Source organism: Vipera ursinii (genome assembly GCF_947247035.1).
Source record: "Vipera ursinii genome assembly, chromosome: 5".
Classification (NCBI taxonomy): domain Eukaryota; kingdom Metazoa; phylum Chordata; class Lepidosauria; order Squamata; family Viperidae; genus Vipera; species Vipera ursinii.
Window position 1 is genome coordinate 1,256,354 of NC_139518.1, and position 20,664 is coordinate 1,277,017.

The 20,664-nt window shown below is 50.8% G+C and overlaps 1 protein-coding gene across 1 annotated transcript in view; it reads right to left on the bottom strand.

The window, feature by feature from the left end:
* The window catches only part of IL1RAP (interleukin 1 receptor accessory protein), a gene marked incomplete at its 3' end in the record, with an annotated part of 74,120 nt that overhangs the window by 23,514 nt on the left and 29,942 nt on the right, over positions 1-20,664 (bottom strand). The window contains exons 3-8 of the mRNA XM_083363953.1: positions 18,916-19,108; positions 12,426-12,594; positions 8,543-8,614; positions 5,617-5,746; positions 4,513-4,661; positions 3,072-3,221 (exon numbers count right to left, since the gene is read on the bottom strand). Coding sequence (XP_083220079.1) covers positions 3,072-3,221; positions 4,513-4,661; positions 5,617-5,746; positions 8,543-8,614; positions 12,426-12,594; positions 18,916-19,108 — 863 coding nt within the window. The remainder of the gene's footprint in view (positions 1-3,071; positions 3,222-4,512; positions 4,662-5,616; positions 5,747-8,542; positions 8,615-12,425; positions 12,595-18,915; positions 19,109-20,664) is intronic.

The following is a 20,664-nucleotide window of genomic DNA, read 5'->3' on the forward strand; positions in this document are numbered from 1 at the left end:
CATGCCAGACAAGCGGCTGTCCAGTCTCTTCTTGAAAACCTCCAGTGTTGGAGCCCCCACAATGTCTGGAGGCAGGCAGGTGGTTCCACGGGCTAACGGTTCTTAACGACCGCTGCAAAGAAGGTCCTGTAGTCAGGTAGGTCAGGTGAGGGACCAGCTTTACGACCATCATGACTTATGGCCGTAATGGGCAGGGTCTGTTATAGTCATAAGTGGAGGACTAATCAAGGAGAGAAGCAACCTGGAACTAAGGAGAAACGTCCTGACAGGCAGAACAATTAACCGGTGGAACTCCTCGCCTCCAGAAGTTGTGGGGTGCTTCAACTGGGCTTCTCCATTGTAGCTGGGCATGGATCAGGATGACCTATACTTTTAAGGTCATCCTGGACGGACATTGTCCAGGAATGGTATAGGTTCTCCTCTTGAGCGAGGGGTTGGGCTAGAAGACCTCCAAGGTCCCTGGCAATTCTGCTATTCAGTGGAACCACTTCTCGCCAGAAGTTGTGGGTGCTGGAGGCTTTCAAGGAAGACTGGACAACTGTTTGTCTGGAATGGCACATAGGGTCTCCTGCCTGAGCAGGGGGTTGGACTAGAAGACCTCCAAGGTCCCTTCCAGCTGTCTTCTTGTGTTATGCTAAACATATATTGCCAACAAAACAGGAGACTTTTCTGGCTGAAGCTTCTAGTTCAGGGGTAGGCAACCTCGGCTCTTTTATGACCCCGTGGACTTCAATTCCCAGAATTCCTGAGCCAGCACAGCTGGCTCAGGAATTCTGGGAATTGAAGTCCACGGGTCATAAAAGAGCCGAGGTTGCCTACCCCTGTTCTAGTTCAAGTGAAAGGCAACTTCTACACGCTGCCTTGCAGGAGAAGCTAAGAAGATATAGTGTTTAAGCAGACAGAGATTTGTGATCATCCTTGGAAGCAGCCAGGCCCAATTAACATGGCAATTAAAATGCAATCAACATATAGTAGCTGGACAAAAGGCAGCGGTAGTAGCAGCCCTCCCCACTCTGTGGATTGGTAACTCAGTCAACACTATCGCAAGAGGGTCTCTGCTCTGGCAAGGCTGGGCCCTTAAACCAGGATCTTGCAGGAGCCCCCCAGACTGGACGGGGAGAAGGTCTCGCATTAAAGCCCACCACACAAGCCATTCAAGGCAGAGGTTAAACTGACCAGGACTAGCTAGACAGGCCAAATCCAGGTCTCCTGTCCCAGCAGAGCCCAGCTAGGGGTCTCCATGAAGACCCCTGCCCTGTGGCTCTGGCAATCAGTCCTTTGCACACCAGAGCTGCCCTAGGATGCCAGGACCCCTGCCTTTCTGCCAATCCTCAGGAAACGAGTTCAAGTCCCACGTTAGCCATAAAAGCCGGCTGGGTCAATCAGTGAGTTCTAGTCCCGCCTTAGGCACGAAAGCCGGCTGGGTGACTTTGGGCCAATCACCAGGAGACGGAGAGTTCTAGTCCCGGCTTAGGCAAGAAAGCCAGCTGGGTGACTCTGGGCCAATCACCAGGAGACGGTGAGTTCTAGTCCCGCCTTAGGTATGAATGGCGCTGGGTGACTTTGGGCCAATCACCAGGAGACGGTGAGTTCTAGTCCCGCCTTAGGTATGAATGGCGGCTGGGTGACTGTGGACCAATCACCAGGAGATGGGGAGTTCTAGTCCCACCTCAGGCATGAAAGCCGGCTGGGTGACTGTGGACCAATCACCAGGAGACGGTGAGTTCTAGTCCCGCCTTAGGTATGAATGGCGGCTGGGTGACTTTGGGCCAATCACCAGGAGACGGTGAGTTCTAGTCCCGCCTTAGGTATGAATGGCGGCTGGGTGACTGTGGACCAATCACCAGGAGACGGAGAGTTCTAGTCCCACCTCAGGCATGAAAGCCGGCTGGGTGACTGTGGACCAATCACCAGGAGACGGGGAGTTCTAGTTCCACCTCAGGCATGAAAGCCGGCTGGGTGACTCTGGGCCAATCACCAGGAGACGGTGAGTTCTAGTCCCGCCTTAGGTATGAATGGCGGCTGGGTGACTGTGGACCAATCACCAGGAGATGGGGAGTTCTAGTCCCACCTCAGGCATGAAAGCCGGCTGGGTGACTGTGGACCAATCACCAGGAGACGGTGAGTTCTAGTCCCGCCTTAGGTATGAATGGCGGCTGGGTGACTTTGGGCCAATCACCAGGAGACGGTGAGTTCTAGTCCCGCCTTAGGTATGAATGGCGGCTGGGTGACTGTGGACCAATCACCAGGAGACGGAGAGTTCTAGTCCCACCTCAGGCATGAAAGCCGGCTGGGTGACTGTGGACCAATCACCAGGAGACGGGGAGTTCTAGTTCCACCTCAGGCATGAAAGCCGGCTGGGTGACTCTGGGCCAATCACCAGGAGATGGTGAGTTCTAGTCCCGCCTTAGGTATGAATGGCGGCTGGGTGACTGTGGACCAATCACCAGGAGACGGGGAGTTCTAGTCCCACCTCAGGCATGAAAGCCGGCTCGGTGACTGTGGACCAATCACCAGGAGACGGTGAGTTCTAGTCCCGCCTTAGGTATGAATGGCGGCTGGGTGACTTTGGGCCAATCACCAGGAGACGGTGAGTTCTAGTCCCGCCTTAGGTATGAATGGCGGCTGGGTGACTGTGGACCAATCACCAGGAGACGGAGAGTTCTAGTCCCACCTCAGGCATGAAAGCCGGCTGGGTGACTGTGGACCAATCACCAGGAGACGGGGAGTTCTAGTTCCACCTCAGGCATGAAAGCCGGCTGGGTGACTCTGGGCCAATCACCAGGAGACGGTGAGTTCTAGTCCCGCCTTAGGTATGAATGGCGGCTGGGTGACTGTGGACCAATCACCAGGAGACGGGGAGTTCTAGTCCCACCTCAGGCATGAAAGCCGGCTCGGTGACTGTGGACCAATCACCAGGAGACGGTGAGTTCTAGTCCCGCCTTAGGTATGAATGGCGGCTGGGTGACTTTGGGCCAATCGCCAGGAGGCAGAAGAAGGTCCTGGTCATGGCAGGAGAAAGGCAGCTCTGGAGGTCCAGAGGCAAAGGCCGGCGGCCGAAGCTCCCTTACCGAGGATGGTTTCGTCTGTCCCAAAGTGAGCGCGGTAGAAGAGGACCATTTCCAGCCAGTAGAAATGGTAAATGACGGTCAGAATGACCACCAACAGCACGGTGGCCCCCAGACCACAGGCGAGCTCCACGGTGTATCTCAACACTGGGGCTGAAGGGAAGAGGAGGAGGAAGAGGAGGGATGGAAGAGAAAGAAGAAGGGATGGAGGAGGAGAAAGAGGGGAGGAAGGAGAGGAGGAGGAGGAGATTATTTTCACAACAAAGGCGAAACACAAGATGGCTGTTTCTAGAAGCACCCCAGCCAACCCCTGACTTTTAAAACAAGTAAGAGTTTCCCTGGAGGAAGGAGAAGATGGACACGAATGTTGGGGAGATGTGGGGGCATCGGGACCTCTACCCCAAATCACCTGGGCTCCCTTCCCGAACCTGGTTCAGAACCAGGAGCACCTCCGTCACCTTGACGGATCCTCTGCAAGAGTTTGTCTCCTGCTTCTGATTCCAAGCCAGCTCCTCAGTTCCTGGTCTGGGGCCAATAAGGACTAGGAACGAAGCCCCATATGGAGGGCAGCAGCGTGCCAGAAGTTCTGGACTGGCCTCCAGCAGGTCACCTGCTTCTTGTTGGGTCAAGCAAGGCTGAGGTTTCTGATCTGAACGGGCCGACAAAACTCTAGCATTCTATGAAACCACTGTACTAACCCTGGTTTTGCTGCAATCTCTTTTTGGTCAGCTACGTGTCTGAAGTGGTATCTCCTGCCTGAGCAAGGGGATGGACTAGAAGATCTCCAAGGTCCCTTCCAACTCTGTTATTCTGTTATTCTGACTTTCCTTTCCTTTCCTTTCCTTTCCTTTCCTTTCCTTTCCTTTCCTTTCCTTTCCTTTCCTTTCCTTTCCTTTCCTTTCCCTTCCCTTCCCTTCCCTTCCCTTCCCTTCCTCCCTCCCTCTCTCCCTCCCTCCCTCCCTCCCTCCCTCCCTCCCTCCCTCCCTCCCTCCCTCCCTCCCTCCCTTCCTTCCTTCCTTCCTTCCTTCCTTCCTTCCTTCCTTCCTTCCTTCCTTCCTTCCTAGAAAGCTTGGTCTGAAATGTCGGAAGGCCAAACGAGGCGGCAAGATTTGTTCCTTTATATGCTGAATGTATTTTAAGAAGACACTGGAGAGTGACTTGTCTGAAATGGTATAGGTTTTCCTGCCTGAGCCGGGGGGTTGGACTAGAAGACCTCTAAGTCCCCCTTCCAGCTGCGTTACTCCCCTTTTTTCCTCTCTGAGGAGGCTGGAGAAAGCAAGAAGGCATTTCCTTCACCTTTGTGGCAGCTGAGCAGAAGTTCCCAAATGAGAAGCCCCCCCCCCCAAAAAAAAATCCTCCTTCCTGGCAGAGACCAGAGCTAGCTGCCGGATTCCCAGAAAAACCAGGGGCTGCTTTGGGGGGAGGGGAGGGGAAATGTCCTTACGTTTCATCCTCACGACCGCCTGGGCGTGCACGAGGCCCCGGTTGTTCTGGGCGAAGCAGGTGAAGTTGCGTTTCAAATCCTTCTCCGTCACGCGGGGCACAACCAGATTCTTTTCGATCTTGGTCCCCCCGATCGACAAGGGGGTCTCCCTAGAGGAGGTCCGGGAGGGAAAGGAAAAATCCAAGTAGAAGAGCGCCCCCCACTGGCAAAACACGGGTTGCGTTTTTCAGCATTCACAACGCGGCCTTGGGCAGCCTTTAGACCCGCTGGGTGGGAAGTCTCGGAGTTGTGCAGACAGGCCTCCACTCCCAACAGTCCGTTTAGCGACCAAAGTTGCCACGGGGCTGAGAAAAGGGACTTGTGACCCTTTTTCACACTTAATGACTGTTGCGGGGTCCCCATAGTCAGACGACCGCTTGGCAACTGACTTGTATTTATGACGTTTGCCGCATCCCCGGGGTCATGTCATCACCATTTATAACCTTCCCAACCAGTTTCAGACAAGCAAAGTCAATGGGGGAAGCTAGATTTGCTTAATGACCAGAAGGGTCACTTAACAACCACTCTTTTATGACTGGTGGACTTCAACTCCCAGAATTCCTCAGCCAGCGTGGGGGAACTATGGCCCCTTCATGACTCGTGGACTTCAACTCCCAGAATTCCTCAGCCAGCATGGGGGAACTATGGCCCCTTCATGACTGGTGGACTTCAACTCCCAGAATTCCTCAGCCAGCATGGGGGAACTATGGCCCCTTCATGACTGGTGGACTTCAACTCCCAGAATTCCTCAGCCAGCATGGCTCAGCTTGGAAACTCTCCCTTTCTCCTCAGCGTGGCTGGCTCAGGAATTCTGGGAGTTGAAGTCCACGAGTCATAAAGCGGCCTAGGCCAGGGGTAGGCAACCCTTGGCTATTTTATGACTGGTGGACTTCAACTCCCAGAATTCCTGCTTGAAAACCTCTCCCTTTCCCCTCCGTGTGGCTGGCTCAGGAATTCTGGGAGTTGAAGTCCACGAATCATCAAAGAGCCAAGGTGGCCTACCCCTGGCCTAGAGAAAGTCAGGACCTTCCCCTCTTAGACGAGTGGACAGTCCTTGTCTCTTACGTGTGGGTCACGTTGAACTTGAGGTCGGTGACGTCATCCGAGTGTTTTCCATCAATGCCCCACCAGACCTCCTGGGGAGAGTCCTCCAGGAACGTGAACATCACCTCACAATGGAGAAACAGTTGTTCACCTAGCAGGAGAAAGAACGGGAAGGTTATCCCTCGTAAGGCCCACCTGGAATCGGGACCACCTCCTGGACCAGCCTGGCATCTCCGAGGAGCTTGGGGTGACCCCATGCCATTCCCGACCCAGGCACCCAACGAAGGGAGTTTGCTGCACCTTCAGCTTCAGAGGTTCCTGGAGATGAATCAATCGGGATGGAAGCTGGAAGGGACCCTTGGAGGTCTTCTAGTCCAGCCCCCTGCTCAAGCAGGAGACCCTACACCAGTGACGGCGAACCTTTTAGAGACCGACTGCCCAAACTGCAATCCCAAACCCACTTATGTACTGACAGGTGCCGGGTGGGCGTGGCCCATTGGGTGGGCGTGGCTGCAGCGGTAACGGCAGACTGGGCGGGACTAAAATGTTCCATCAATCAATTCCAACTTTGTGAGATCTTTTTTTTCCCCGCGAGAAGTTGAAATTGATTGATTGATTGAACCTTTTTTTTTTGTACACGGCGGCGGAGGCCTAAAGCGAAAAGGTTTTATAAAACCTATTTGAAGGCCTAGGACTGGGGCGACGGTGCGTGGGCCCACAGAGAGGACTCTGTGTGCCACCTGTGGCACCCGTGCCATAGGTTCGCCACCACGGCCCTACACCACTTCAGACAAGTGGCTGTCCAGTCTCTTCTTAAAAACCTACAGTGAGGGAGCACCCACGATTTCTGGAGGCAAGGAGTTCCACTGGTTAATTGTCCTCACTGTCAGGAAATTTCTCCTTAACTCCAGGTTGCTTCTCTCCTTGATTGGTTTCTTGTCCTGCCTTCAGGCACTTTGGAGAAGAGCTTGGCTCCCTCTTCTTTGGGGCAGCCCCTGAGAGATTGGAACATTGGCTATCATGTCTCCCCTCGTCCTTCTCTTTACTAAGCTGGACATACCCAATTCCTGCAACTGTTCTAACGCCCAAGAAATTCCTCTTTAGTTCCAGGTTGCTTCTCTCCTTGATGAGTTTCCACCCGTTGCTTCTTCTCCTGCCTTCAGGGGCTTTGGAGAAGAGCTTGGCTCCCCCACGTCTTTGTGACAGCCCCTCAAATACTGGAAGACTGCTATCATGTCACCCCAAGTCTTTCTCTTCATTAAACTAGACCAGGGGTAGGCAACCTCGGCTCTTTTATGACTCATGGACTTCAACTCCCAGAATTCCTGAGTCAGCATAGCTGACTCAGGAATTCTGGGAGTTGAAGTCCACGAGTCATAAAAGAGCCGAGGTTGCCTACCCCTGAACTAGACCTACCCAAATCCTGCAACCATTCTTCGTACGTTTTTTCTCTCCAGGCCTTGGCTCATCCTGGTTGCCCTTCTTTACACTTCTCCCAAAGTCTCAGCATCTTTTTTTGTAACGTGGTGACCAAAACTGGATGCCGTGTTCCCGGTGTGGCCTTGCTAAGGGTTTGTAAAGCGGTACTAACCCTTCCCGTGATTTTGACTCTGTTCCGTTCTGTTTATGCAACCCAGGATTGCACGAATGAAGACGAAGGCCTTCTTCTAAACTTCACTTTTCTGGCAGGTCTAAACTTGACTTTTCTGCACACGCACACACACACACACACACAGATCTTCCCCCCAAAGGATCCACTTGGGATCAAGGTTTCCTGGCAGCCCCCAAAAGTTCTGATTGTGGAAATACGGGGGGGGGTCCTCAACTTATGACCAGAATAGAGCCCAAAAACCCTATTGCTGAGCAAAACAGGCTGACTTTTGCCCCACTTTATGACCTTTCTCACCACAGTTGTTAAGTGAATCTGATAGAAAATCCCCTTCTAATTAGGGGGGAAACGGAGGGGGAACGTTGGGGAGGGGGCTGGTGGAAAAGGGGTGGGTGGGTGGGAGGTGGGCTGTTGTGAGCAGGAATGCTTGTCAATGGAGCACAAAAGGGGGCTGGGGGGAAAGAGCGGGTTCTGCCCAGTTTGGGATACAGGTAGTCCTCGACTTACGAACACCGTTGAGCCCAAAATTTATATTGCTGTTAAGTGAAACACTTTGGGGTGAGATTTACGACCTCCTGTGCCCGGTTGTTAAGTGGAGCCCTGCAGTTGCTATGTTAGTAACACTCTCGTTAAGTGAATATGGCTTCCCTCCATTGACCGTGCTTGTCAGACGTTCGCAAAAGGGGATGGTCACGTGACCTCCCGGGACGCTGCAGCCGGCGCGAGTACGAGTCAGTTTCCAAGCGTCCGGATTTTGACCACGTGAGCACAGGGACACGTGCCACGGTTGCAAACGTGAGAAGTTCTACGCGACTGTGACTTCGAACGGTCGCTAAACAAATAGCCGTCAGCCGAGGACTGCTTGCGGTCCTGGATTTGACGGGATGCAAAGCCCAGGGTGCGGTTTGCAGCCATGTGACTTAAGCCAGGCTCAAAAGCAATTAAACCACCACGGAAGAAGCTACGGTATCAAATAAAATAATGCTAGGCGAACACAGGGGCGAGAGGCCTGCGTTTCTGCCACCACGGATTCTAGACTGAGTCTCGCAACAACGCCAGCCGGGGCCTGAGAAAAACAGGAATTGCTGGGGGGGGGGGGCAACAGTTGGAAGAGAGAGGGTGGAAGGATCCTGATGGAAGGATGAGGTCCCTAAATCTGCAGAAGCATCCTAAGATTTTAGGAAAGACACCCCCTCCTTTATAAGGCAGAGGCTGACCTGGAGAGCTAGGAAATGGTTGGACTAGAAGACCTCCAGGGTCCCTTCCAGCAATATCCTGAGCTGAAATCAAATTGAATTTGGATCTGATGGAACAGGTGGGCCACGGCTGGACCGTTACCTGGCTTGAGTTCGTAGACGATCCGCTTTGTTGGGGAGATGATCACGGGGGGCGTTGATTTTTCTGGTAATCCTAGAGACCGAGTTAAAAATTAAAATAAAATAAAGTCAACAAAAGAGGTGCGTGGAATTCATTTCGTCCTGTAGCCTCCATTATCTGCTCAGTCTTTAGATCAGCGTATCTCAACCTTGGGTAGACTTCACCTCCCAGAATTCCCTGGCACTCCTGCGTTCCTTTTGACATGTAGGCTCATTGTGGCTTGCTTGTTCTCTTGTCATCCCTTCCTCTGCAGCCTCTCTGCTCTAGGAGTTGGGTTTTCTCCTGTCAGATATCCAGGTGCTTTGCATTCCTTCTTCTATGCTACCATCTCTTCTCCTCTTGGCTATTTCTTCTCTTTCATACCTCCAACTGCTTCTCTCTTTCTCTCTTCCCTGGACTGCATTGCCTCTCATCCTCAACATCTGTCTGGAACCCTAACCCTATCCCTCCACAACTCCCCAATTTCTTTGGGGCCTTCTATCCTTTAATCTTTAGGACAGTATTTCTCTCAAGCTTAGCAGCTTAAGATCGGTGGACTTCAACTGCCAGAATCCCTCAGCCAGCATGGGTGAACTTCATCACCCAACATGTGTGGACTTCAATTCCCATAATTCCCTGCATTCCTGTTGACGTGTATCCCCATTGTGGCCTGCTGACTCTCTTGTCATCCCTTCCTCTGCAGTCTCTCCGCTCTAGGGGAATAGGAGGAAAAAAAAACCTAGGGAATTCTAAGAGTGGAAGTCCACCCATCTTCAAGCAGCCAATCTTGAGAAACACTGCTTTAGATCCAGCGGTTGAACACATCTGGACACTAGATGAGTTAAAAGATGGGATACACATCTTTCCGTATCTCTGTTCACTGTTCTCTGGGCGCATCCATAGCTTTAGATGGAACTCCAGGAATTCTAGTCACTGGGCAGATCCTACACCTCAACTCAACTGAAGGACCACATCCAGCCACGTTCTCCTACCACTGGACCTTCCTGCCTCAGCACGTTCTCCACACCAGCCCCCCTGCACAACTGCAATCCAAAGAGGATAAGAACTGTCCAAATACCAAGGGCCCGGGGGTTGCTGCAGGCTGTGTGCATCTTTGCTACTACGGGGAGCCTGCTAAACAGGCTTGCAGAAAAATCAAAGCAGGGACCTCGGTGCAACGTCAGACGCCCAATTTCCCAAGGTTGCCAGTTCTTTTATTGGCTCCTTGGCACCCAACGGGCAGAGAACGGAGAGGATGGCCTTGAGGAAGAGAGGGGCGAACTGTTACCAAAGAGATGAGAAGGGGGAAAAAATGTAGATCAAGCCAGGAAACATGTGTGCAAATGTCTCCAACAGATGCCTCTCTAATTCATGTGGTTATAAAAATTATATATATATATATATATATATATATATATATATACTCTGTGTGTGTGTGTGTGTGTGTGTGTGTATACCTTTATATACACCTTTAGTTCCACGCGGGGAAAAACCCGAATAACCAAAGATCCATATATATATATATATATATATATATATATATATATATATATATATATATATATATATATATATATATATAAGGTAAAGGTAAAGGTTCCCCCACACAAGCGTGCTAGTCGTTTCTGACTCTAGGGGCCGGTGCTCATCTCCGTTTCAAAGCCGAAGAGCCAGCGCTTGTCCGAGGACGTCTCCGTGGTCATGTGGCCGGCATGACTAGACGCCAAAGGCGCACGGAACGCTGTTACCTTCCCACCGGAGTGGTCCCTATTTTTCTACTTGCATTTTTTACGTGCTTTCGAACTGCTAGGTGGGCAGAAGCTGGGACAAGTAACAGGCGCTCACTCTGCTACGCGGCACTCGGGATTCGACCCACCAAACTGCCGACCTTCCGATCAACAAGTTCAGCGTCCTAACCCACTGAGCCACCGCGTCCCTATATATATATATATATATATATATATATATATATATATATATATATATATATATATATATATATATATATATATATATATATATATATATACACACACACACACACACACAGACACACAAAAACTGTGTTTTGTAAGCATCCATTCAAGGGGGCTGAGCTTTTTAAACTGCCTGATGCGAAATATTTCTGCAGGGCAGCATAGCAACCGAGGATTGCGACGTTGCCACGACACCCCCAGACGCAAGCAACTTTTCTGCCAGCTGGGAGGCTCCAGATGTGGAGGGAGCCGGAGGGCACCAGGATGGGGAAGTGGGCAGGGAGGCTGGCAACAAAGGCGTAGCAGCTCAAATCGAATCGAGTCAGGATTTGAAAGCAGGGGAAAGCCAGAGCGAGGCTGACTGGGTGTGTCTCGGGTGCCTCACAGTGGATTGTGTTTCTGCAAAAAACAAAAAGGTGGTCTACAACCATCAGGATCACATGGCCCATGTTCCTGAGGCTGTCTGCTTTGCCCGGATGAAGGGGAAGTTCAATTTCTGTGTCCAGATGGGATGTCCAACACCTCCCCAAGACAACACAAAGCAGAGCACCTTTGCAAATCGCACCAGCAAATGAGGCACCTGTTAGAACACGGCTTGCCAGGAAGGCAAGCAGGCAAACTGCACACCCAGGAAAACACAACAGCTGTTTTCACACTTTCAACAAGGTGCAAAGCATCGGTGATAGTTCAAGATCCTGGCTTATGGGTCCCAGTTTCCCCACCCGCTTCAGCCAATAAAAGGCAAAGAGTTTTCTTCTCCTAGTACTTAAAGCACCAGTTAAGAAGGCGGGGATGGGGGTGGGTGGGTGGGTCATGAGTTCTAGTCCTGCCTGAAGCATGAATAGCAGAATAACAGTGTTGGGAGGGACCTTGGACGTCTTCCAGTCAAACGTGCTGCCCAAGATCATGGAATCATAGAATACTAGGGCTGGAAGGGACCTTGGAGGTCTTCTACTATTCCAACCCGATGCCCGAGATCATAGAATCCTAAGGCTGGAAGGGACCTTGGAGGTCTTCTAATCTAGGCCAACCCAAAGGCAGAATAAGAACAAACAAACAATTGTGCCAGGAGAGAGATTTAAAACTGCCCAGAGTCGCATTATAGGGTGTCATAAAAATAATAATAAATGGATAAAAATTAAAGGTGGAAGGCCAAGAACCTGCCTCCAGAAGCTGTGAATGCTCCAAAAACTGGAGGATTTTAATAAGAGAGTGGACAGCCATTTGTCTGAAATGGTCTAGGCAGGGTTTCTTGCCTGAGCAAGGGGTTGGACTAGATGACCTCCAAGGTCCCTTCCAACTCTGTTCTTTAGTTATTTGCTTCTAACGGTCAAGTTATGGGAACCCCAGCCTCTCGCTGTCAGGCTGGAGAGAAGCTGAGGCTGACCTGGAGCAAGGCTGAGACTTAAGCAGTGGCCCCTCACCCCTACCTCCACCTCACCCCACCCCTTGCCTTTCCCCTGGATCAGGTGTCTCAAGCCTTGGCTTCTTGAGGATGGGAGGACTTCGACTCCCAAAATTCCCTATCCCAGGGGTAGGCAACCTTGGCTCTTTTATGACTCGTGGACTTCAACTCCCAGAATTCCTGAGCCAGCATGGCTCAGCTTGGAAATTCTCCCTTTCCCCCTCAGCAAGGCTGGCTCAGGAATTCTGGGAGTTGAAGTCCATGAGTCATAAAAGAGCCAAGGTTGTCTACCCCTGCCCTAGCCTGATTTTTTTTTTCTTTCTCCCATCCGCTAGAGATTGCAGAGGAACGGATTACAAGAGAATAAGGATACACAATGAGGATAAAAAAAAGAATGCATTGTTGTCCAGGAATGCTGAGAGTTGAAGCCCACAAGTCTTAAAAGTGGCCAGGTTCGGGGACCCCTGCCCTGCCCTTTCCTTACCTACCACCTTGACTCTCATCGTCCGCGTCAGAGAAAAATCCCGGCTGTTCTCTCGGTAACTCGCCACGCAGGTGTACTCGCCCTCGTATGCTTCTAGGACAATGCCAAAAGTCAGGTTGAGGCCATTGGGGATCCGATCAGGATAGTCATATTTCATGAGGTGGCACTCCTGGAATGGAGAGAGGAGGGCAAAAACACGTGTGTGTAAATCTTCAGAAGGGCGGAGCAACTGATATTTCAGACAACCAGACGAAGCGGATTACCGTAGGTAAAGACTGAATGGCTTGCGGAACCCCCACGTAACAAGAAGCTTATATTCTGATTAAACTCTGATCGGTTTCATGTCGGCTAGCAGGAGGCATGAAACCAAGTAGGGCCTCCAGATTCAAACAATTACACAACTTTGGGAAAACAGAATACAAGGGAGTCCTCAACTCACAGCAACAACAGCAGAGACTGAGATTTCCACGGCTGAGCAAGACGGTTGTTAAGTGAGTTTTGCTCCGTTTTACAACTTTCCTTGCCACAGTTGTTAAGTGGATCGCTGGAGTCCTGAAGTTAGCTACATAGCTGTTAAGTCGACCTGGCTTCCCCATTGACGTGGCTGGTCGGAAGGGTGCAAAAGGGGATCAGGAGACCCCAGGGACACTGCGACCATCATCAATGAGAACCAGTTGCCGAGCATCCAAATTTTGATCGCGTGACCGGGGGAATGCCACAATGGCCGTAAGCTTGGCAACTGGCATGTACTTGTGACAGTTGTAGTGTCCCATCCCCTGCTCAGGCAGGAGACCCTAGACCACTCCAGACAAGGGGCTGTCCAGTCTCTTCTTGAAAACCTCCAGCGTCAGAGCACTCACAACTTCTGGAGGCAAGGAGTTCCACTGGTTAATTGTCCTCACTATCAGGAAGTTTCTCCTTAGTTCCAGGTTGCTACTCTCTTTGGTCAGTTTCCAACTGTTGTTTCTGGTCCTGCCTTCAGGCGCTTTGGAGAATAGCTTGACTCCCTCTTCTTTGGGGCAGCCCCTCAGATACTGGAAGACTGCTATCATGTCACCCCTACTCCTTCTTTTCACTGGAATATAGTTGGAAGTGACCTTGGAGGTCTTCTAGTCCAACCCCCTGCCCGTAGCAGGAGACCCTATAAAATTTCAGACGAGTGACAGTCCAGTCTCTTCTTAAAAACCTCCAGTGATGATGCAGCCACAACTTCTGGTGGCAACTTCTGTTCCACTGGTTAACTGTCCTCACTGCCAGGAAGTTTCTCCTTAATTCCAGGTTGCTTCTCTCCTTGATGGGTTTCCATCCGTCGCTTCTTGTCCTGCCTTGAGTTGCTTTAGGGAATAGGCAGAACCCACCCCCCTGTCCCTTCTCTGGGGCAGCCCCTTAGATTGGCGCTGTCATTGATGCTGTCCCCGGCGAGTGGCAAGCGCTGCCCGTCACATCCTCCTCCGTCTCTGGGGGGGCCGCTGGAGAAAGAGGCTTGACGCCACTCCTGATAAAGAGTTTTATTAGCGGCATAAACGAGCTGTCATCTGGAAATTTATTTCCAACGGGGATTTAGCTGCGTTGGGCTAATAGATGGCGGAGATTTGAATTTTAATGGCCGATGCCCTTCAGCCTAACGAGCTAATCGGTCTTCCCGCCTGGGAGGAAAGTAGGGACAGATCGAAAGATACAATAGGTTTCCACACAGACCCACCCGAACCAGAGGCGGCCCGGACATCCGGCTGATCACCGGAGTGAGTGATACAGTTAGTCCCCTGACTTACGGCCACAATCAAGGCCAAAATGTCTCTTTGCTAAGTGAGACATTCGTCTAGTGAATTTTGCCCTGTTTTATGACCTTTTTTGGCCCGGTTGTTAAGCGAATCACGGCAGTGGTTAAGTTAGTCCTTAAGTGAATCTAGCTTCTCCGTTGATTTTGCTTGCCAGAAGGTCGCAAAAGGGGATCACGTGGCAAATACACACACACCCCGGTGACTGTCTAGTCTCTTCTTAAAAACCTCCAGTGACGGAGCATCCACCGCTTCTGGTGGCCAGCTGTTCCACTGGTTGATTGTCCTCACTGTCAGGAAGTTTCTCCTTAATTCCAGGTTGCTTCTCTCCTTGATCAGTTTCCAACTGTTGTTTCTGGTCCTGCCTTCAGGCGCTTTGGAGAATAGCTTGACTCCCTCTTCTTTGGGGCAGCCTCTCAGATACTAGAATAACTGCTATCATGTCTCCCCTATTTATTTATTTTTTAATTAAAGAGTTTTACAGATACATTTTAAACATAAAAAACATAAAAACCCATCCACCCCACCCCACCCTATTTCAACTCCCTCTCCCTCCCCCCCCCGACTTCCCAGAGCAAATACAGGGTATTCACCGTAACAATCTTAAACTATAATATGCAAACTAACTATAATAACACTTTAAGTCCTATCGCACTTTAACTCTCCTTAAAAATAACTAAATAATAACAAATCTTCCAAATCTAATACTCATTCAAATGCTAAATGAAACTTTTTCTTCTTTTCTCTAGACCGGCCCAACCCAAGTCCTGCAGCCGTTCTTCGTATGTTTCGGTCTCCAGGCCTTGGATCATCTTAGTTGCTCTTCTCTGAGTTTTTCCCAAACTCTCAACATCTTTTTTGTGGTATGATGACCAAAACTGGCTGAAGTATTCCAGGTGTGGCCTCACTAGGGTTTTACAAAGCGGTACTAATACTTCGTGTGATCTTGATTCTACGCCTCTGTTTATACAAACCAGGATTGTGTTAGCTTTTTTGGCTGCTGCTGCACACGGCTGGCTCATAGTCAAGTGATCGTCCACGAGGACTCCGAGGTCCCTCTCACAATCCATGGGATCATGAAGCGAATCCCTGTGCCCTCATTGAGACTTGGCTTGTCGGAGGCCAGCTAGGAAAGCCACCGGTGGAGACCATCTGATGCCGCAACCATTGTCAATACACTCCAGTTTTGCCAAACGCCCCAATTTTGAAAACATAATTTTAGGGGGTCGCTTCCCAGGACTGCGCTGATGTCCTTTTTTTCCTCCCCAATGCTGTTGAAACTTTGAATGATCGCTAAATAATTGGTCATAAGTCAAGGACTACATATCCTAGGCCATGGGTAGGCAACCTAGGCCCCTTCATGACTCGTGGACTTCAACTCCCAGAATTCCTGAGCCAGCATGGCTCAGCTTGGAAACCTCTCCCTTTTCCCTCAGCATGGCTGGCTCAGGAATTCTGGGAGTTGAAGTCCAGAAGTTATGAAGGGGCCATAGTTCCCCCATGCTGGCTCAGGAATTCTGGGAGTTGAAGTCCACAAACCATGAAGGGGCCATAGTTACCCCATGCTGGCTCAGGAATTCTGGGAGTTGAAGTCCAGAAGTTATGAAAGGGCCATAGTTCCCCCATGCTGGCTCAGGAATTCTGGGAGTTGAAGTCCACCAGTCATAAAAGAGCCAAGGTTGTTTACCCCTGGCCTAGGCTTTCTCTATCATTGTCCCGACTTCTCTGGCCCCGAGATCGAGAAGGGACCCCCGGGCTGGTCATCAAGCCCCCCCCCAAGAGCTGCGGTTTTAGGCAGCTCAAAGATTGTTCTCAGAGGCTGACTATAAAGGGGTTTAATTGTCCACCCGCCCTGGGAAACATCAGCCGTGACAGTTGGACGCCTGGCTTTCTAATCTCATTACCGTTTTGGACTAATTGCTGCAGAGCCAGGCATGACCATGGTGGCATTTAAGCCCAATGAGTCTGTCAATCAATCAATCAAATCGGCAACCTCTGAAAGCCCTGAAGAGTATCTCTCGTCTGGGGACCGACTCTGGGAACCAGTGGCAGGGGCCAAGTCCCACCACTGCAACTGGTAGAAATGAAGTGTGGGGGGGGGGCGGCGATTAGAGGCAGGAAGTGACCTTCAGTTAACAGAAAGTTAGCGTTGGATAAGCTCTGAGCCCCCCCCCCCCACCTCCTCACTGGACATGAGATGGCACTGCGAAGGCTTACAAAAATCTCCAGCACTTAGAATTAAAATGGGGGTCTTCGAACTGGGCCCTTTGATGACTTGTGGACTTCAACTCCCAGAATTCCTCAGCCAGGCACACGTGCCTGGCTGAGGAATTCTGGGAACTGAAGTCCACAAGTCATTAAAGGGCCCAGTTCGAAGACCCCTGAATTAAAACAAGTAAGGGTCTACTTTTAGGCCAGAAAACCCAAATGCACCAGTATAGTACTATAGGTGATACCTTGCTCAATAGTAGTAACTGTGAGAGGGATCTTGGAGTCCTAGTGGACAATCCCTTAAATAGGAGCCAGCCATGTGCAGCAGCTGCCAAAAAAGCCAATACGGTGCTAGGCTGCATTAACAGGGGTAGAGAATCTAGATCACGTGAAGTGTTAATACCGCTTTACAAGGCCTTGGTGAGGCTACACTTGGAATCCTGCATCCAGTTTTGGTCACCACGATGTAAAAAAGATGTCGAGACTCTAGAAAGGGTACAGAGAAGAGCAACAAAGATGATCAGGGGACTGGAGGCTAAAACATATAAGGAACGGTTGCTGGAATTGAGAATGTCTAGTTTAATGAAGAGAAGGATGAGGGGGGACATGATAGCAGCCTTCCAGTATCTCAGGGGCTGCCCCAAAGAAGAGGGAGTCAAGCTATTCTCCAAAGCAGCTGAAGGCAGGACAAGAAGCAACGGATGGAAACTCCTCCAGGAGAGAAGCAACCTGGGAGAAATTTCCTTTACAGTGAGAACAATTAACCAATGGAACAACTTGTCACCAGAAGTTGTGGGTGCTCCATCCCTGGAGATTTTTAAGAAGAGACTGGACATCCATTTGTCTGGAATGGCATAGGGTCTGCTGCTTGAGCAGGGGGCTGGACTAGAAGACCTCCAAGGTCCCTTCCAACTCTGTTTTTCTGCTATTCTGTTAAAGTCGGGAGAAAGTGGGGTGGGCTGGGAAGAAGGGGAGATGAGGCAACGAGGGCTGCCTATCATCCGTTCTGCCTGGGCAAGAAACTATAAAAAGACACACACACACACACACACACACACACACACACACACACACACACACACATACCTTTCCAGTTCAGGTAACAGGTCGCAGGGCTGAGAAAAGAGGCATTTGAGATTCAGCCACAATTCGATGGCCGATCAGAAAGCAGGAATTGGATCTTGGCTAAGTGGCCAGACCAGGCTGTCTCTCTGACTGATTCCTTGGAAAACCACCGATAGCATAAGCCGGTGCTACCAAAATCTGGGGAAATTACCCCAAATTGGGCAAAAAGTGTTTCTCATTTGGCGAAGGAAACACAAACCCATCCCAAGGTTTTGCGCTGTTTTACGAGTCTCCTTGCCACAGTTGTTAAGTGAATCACTGCAGGTGTTAAAAGTTAGTGAACACCACAGAATAACAGAGCTGGAAGGGACCTCTGAGGTCATCTAGTCCAACCACCCCCCCACACACACTGAGGCAGGAAACCCTACGCCGTTCCAGACAAATGGCTGTCCAATCTCTTCTTAAAAACTTCCAGTGATGGAGCACAAAAGGTAAAGGTAAAGGTTCCCCCGCACACGCGTGCTAGTCGTTTCCGACTCTAGGGGCCGGTGCTCATCTCCGTTTCAAAGCCGAAGAGCCAGCGCTTGTCCGAGGACGTCTCCGTGGTCACGTGGCCGGCATGACTAGACGCCAAAGGTGCACGGAACGCTGTTACCTTCCCACCGGAGTGGTCCCTATTTTTCTACTTGCCTTTTTACGTGCTTTCGAACTGCTAGGTTGGCAGAAGCTGGGACGAGTAACAGGCGCTCACTCTGCTACGCGGCACTCGGGATTCGACCCGCCAAACTGCCGACCTTCTGATCGACAGGCTCAGCGTCCTAACCCATGGAGCATAGGGAGACGCAAATCCGGAGGGCGCAAAAAGGGGATCGCATGACCCCCCCCCGGGACACTGTAACCGTCACAAGTACATGCCAGTTGCCAAGCTTCCGAATTTGGATCACGTCACCACGGAGACGCTGCAAAAGTTGTTAAATCTGAAAAACTGTCCCTAAGTCCCTTTTTCAGTGAAATTGTAACTCCGAACGGACACTAAACGAGACGTTGTAAGTCAAGGACTACCTGTCCCATTGGTTCCATGTTACGCCAATGCCCAAAGGAGGGACTTCTGATTGGTCCTTGAAGTTTATTAAGGACGACCCCAACCCACCAGGAACCCCCATCCCGCTGGAGACCCCTGGGCAGGCATGGAAAAAAAAAACCAGAAAAATTGGGGGAAAAACAGTCCCCCCCCTTTCCCCCCCAAAAAAAGCTGTTTTGGGGAAAAATGAGAAAAAAAACCTGTGTTTCCCCCCAATTTTTCCGTGTTTTTTCCCCATGTCTACAACCCCCCCTCCATCTTGCAAACCCTGCCTCCCCCCAGGCGGCTGAGGGGGGTAGTGGTCTCCCCCCCACGCCAAGGTCCTGCCGGGACCCCCGGATTCCCCTCCACTCACCTTGTACCAGCGGACCTGGGGCTCAAGGCCGTCAGGAAGGAAGCTCTCCACCTGCGGGCAGGTGAGGTTCTGCTTGACCGTGTCGAAGTACATGAGCACCGTTTCCGGCTTGACCGCTTGGCTGAGGCAGGATCCGGGGTCCTTGCTGACCACCTCCAGGGGGACGGCAATTTTGCTGCAGTAGCTGGCGTTCCTGCGAGGAAAATGGAAGACCACCCCCCAAAAAGGCCAAAGGGACACAATGGTAACAGTTCCAGGCCAAGCGGAAGACCGGAAACTGTGGAACTCCAGGCCACAAGATCCCGCCGAGGGAAACCAGCAGAAAGGGGGTTGAAAAAGATGCTACGTTCGGGGAGGGCAGAGTGACAAACACCCCCCCAGCCCCACCCCACATCCCCGCACATTAGTCCCTTTCGAAGGGAGCCCCATTCCACCGGGCGAGGGGAAAGGGTGGGAAAGAGGAAGTCCGCAAAATTTAACGCAGGAGCGAAGAAATCGGACGAAGGAACGGATGCAGATTCAAACCGACGCCGCTTGCTCGCTTTCTCTCCCTCCGCGCTACAGGGGCTCCTCAACTTACAGCAAATTCATTTAGTGACCGTTTCGAAGATTTACGGCCAGTCCTCACTCTTACGACCATCGCAGCGCTCCTGAGGTCACCCGAACAAAAATTCGGATGCTTGGCAAAACTGGCACCGTTAATCCCCTGGTTAACTATTTGAGGATTTATACGGCACAGAATACGGTGTGTGTGCGTGTGTGTGTGTGTGTGTGTGTGTGTCCTCAACTTACCACAAGTGAGCCCAAAATTTCCGTTGCTCAGCGAGACAGTTGTTAAGGGAATTTTGCCCCATATTATGACCTTCCTTGCCACAGTTGTTAAGCGAACTGCTGCAGCTGTGAAGTTAGCAACCCGGTCGTTAAGCGAATCCAGGTACCCTGTGGACTTTGCTTGTCAGAAGGTCGCAAAAAGAGGATCGCATGATCCCCGGGAGATACCGCGGCCGTCCTGAATATGAAACCGGTTGCCAAGCCGCCGAATCTTGATCACGTGACCCCTCTGGGAATGCTGCCACAGTCGTTGGGCGTGAAAAACGGTCGTCACTCCCTTTTTCCCCAGTGCCGTCGTAACTTCAAACGATCACTAAACTAAGTGTCGTAAGTAGAGGACTTCCTGGATTACACTATAAGCCTCCCAATATCCCTCACGCCAGGGAATGGAGGGATTACACATTGAATAAATGAATGAATGAATGAATGAATGAATGAATGAATGAATGAATACTCATTCACAAGCATTCCTCTTACATTTTATCCAAAAAAAGGGGACATCAAACAGCCTTGAATGGTTATAAAGCACGGTTGCAGAAAATGTCTACTTTAATAAAAAGAAGGACCGGGGTGGTGTGTGGGGTGGGGGAAACAGCATAGCAGCCTTCCAATATTTTGAGGGGCTGCCACAAAGAAGAGGGGTGGGAGTCAATTTATTTTCCAAAGCCCCTGAAGGACAGGACAAAAAGCAAGGGATGGAAACTCATCAAGGAGAGAAGCAACCTGGAATTAAGGAGGAATTTCCTGACAGTGAGGACAATTAACCAGTGGAACAGCTCGCCTCAAGAGGTTGTGGGTGCTCCAACACTGGAGGGTTTTTTTTTTTAAGAAAGCTCATCTGACTGGGATGGTATATAAGGCCTCCTGCTTGAGCAGGGGGTTGGACTAGATGACCTCCAAGGTCCCTTCCAACGCTGT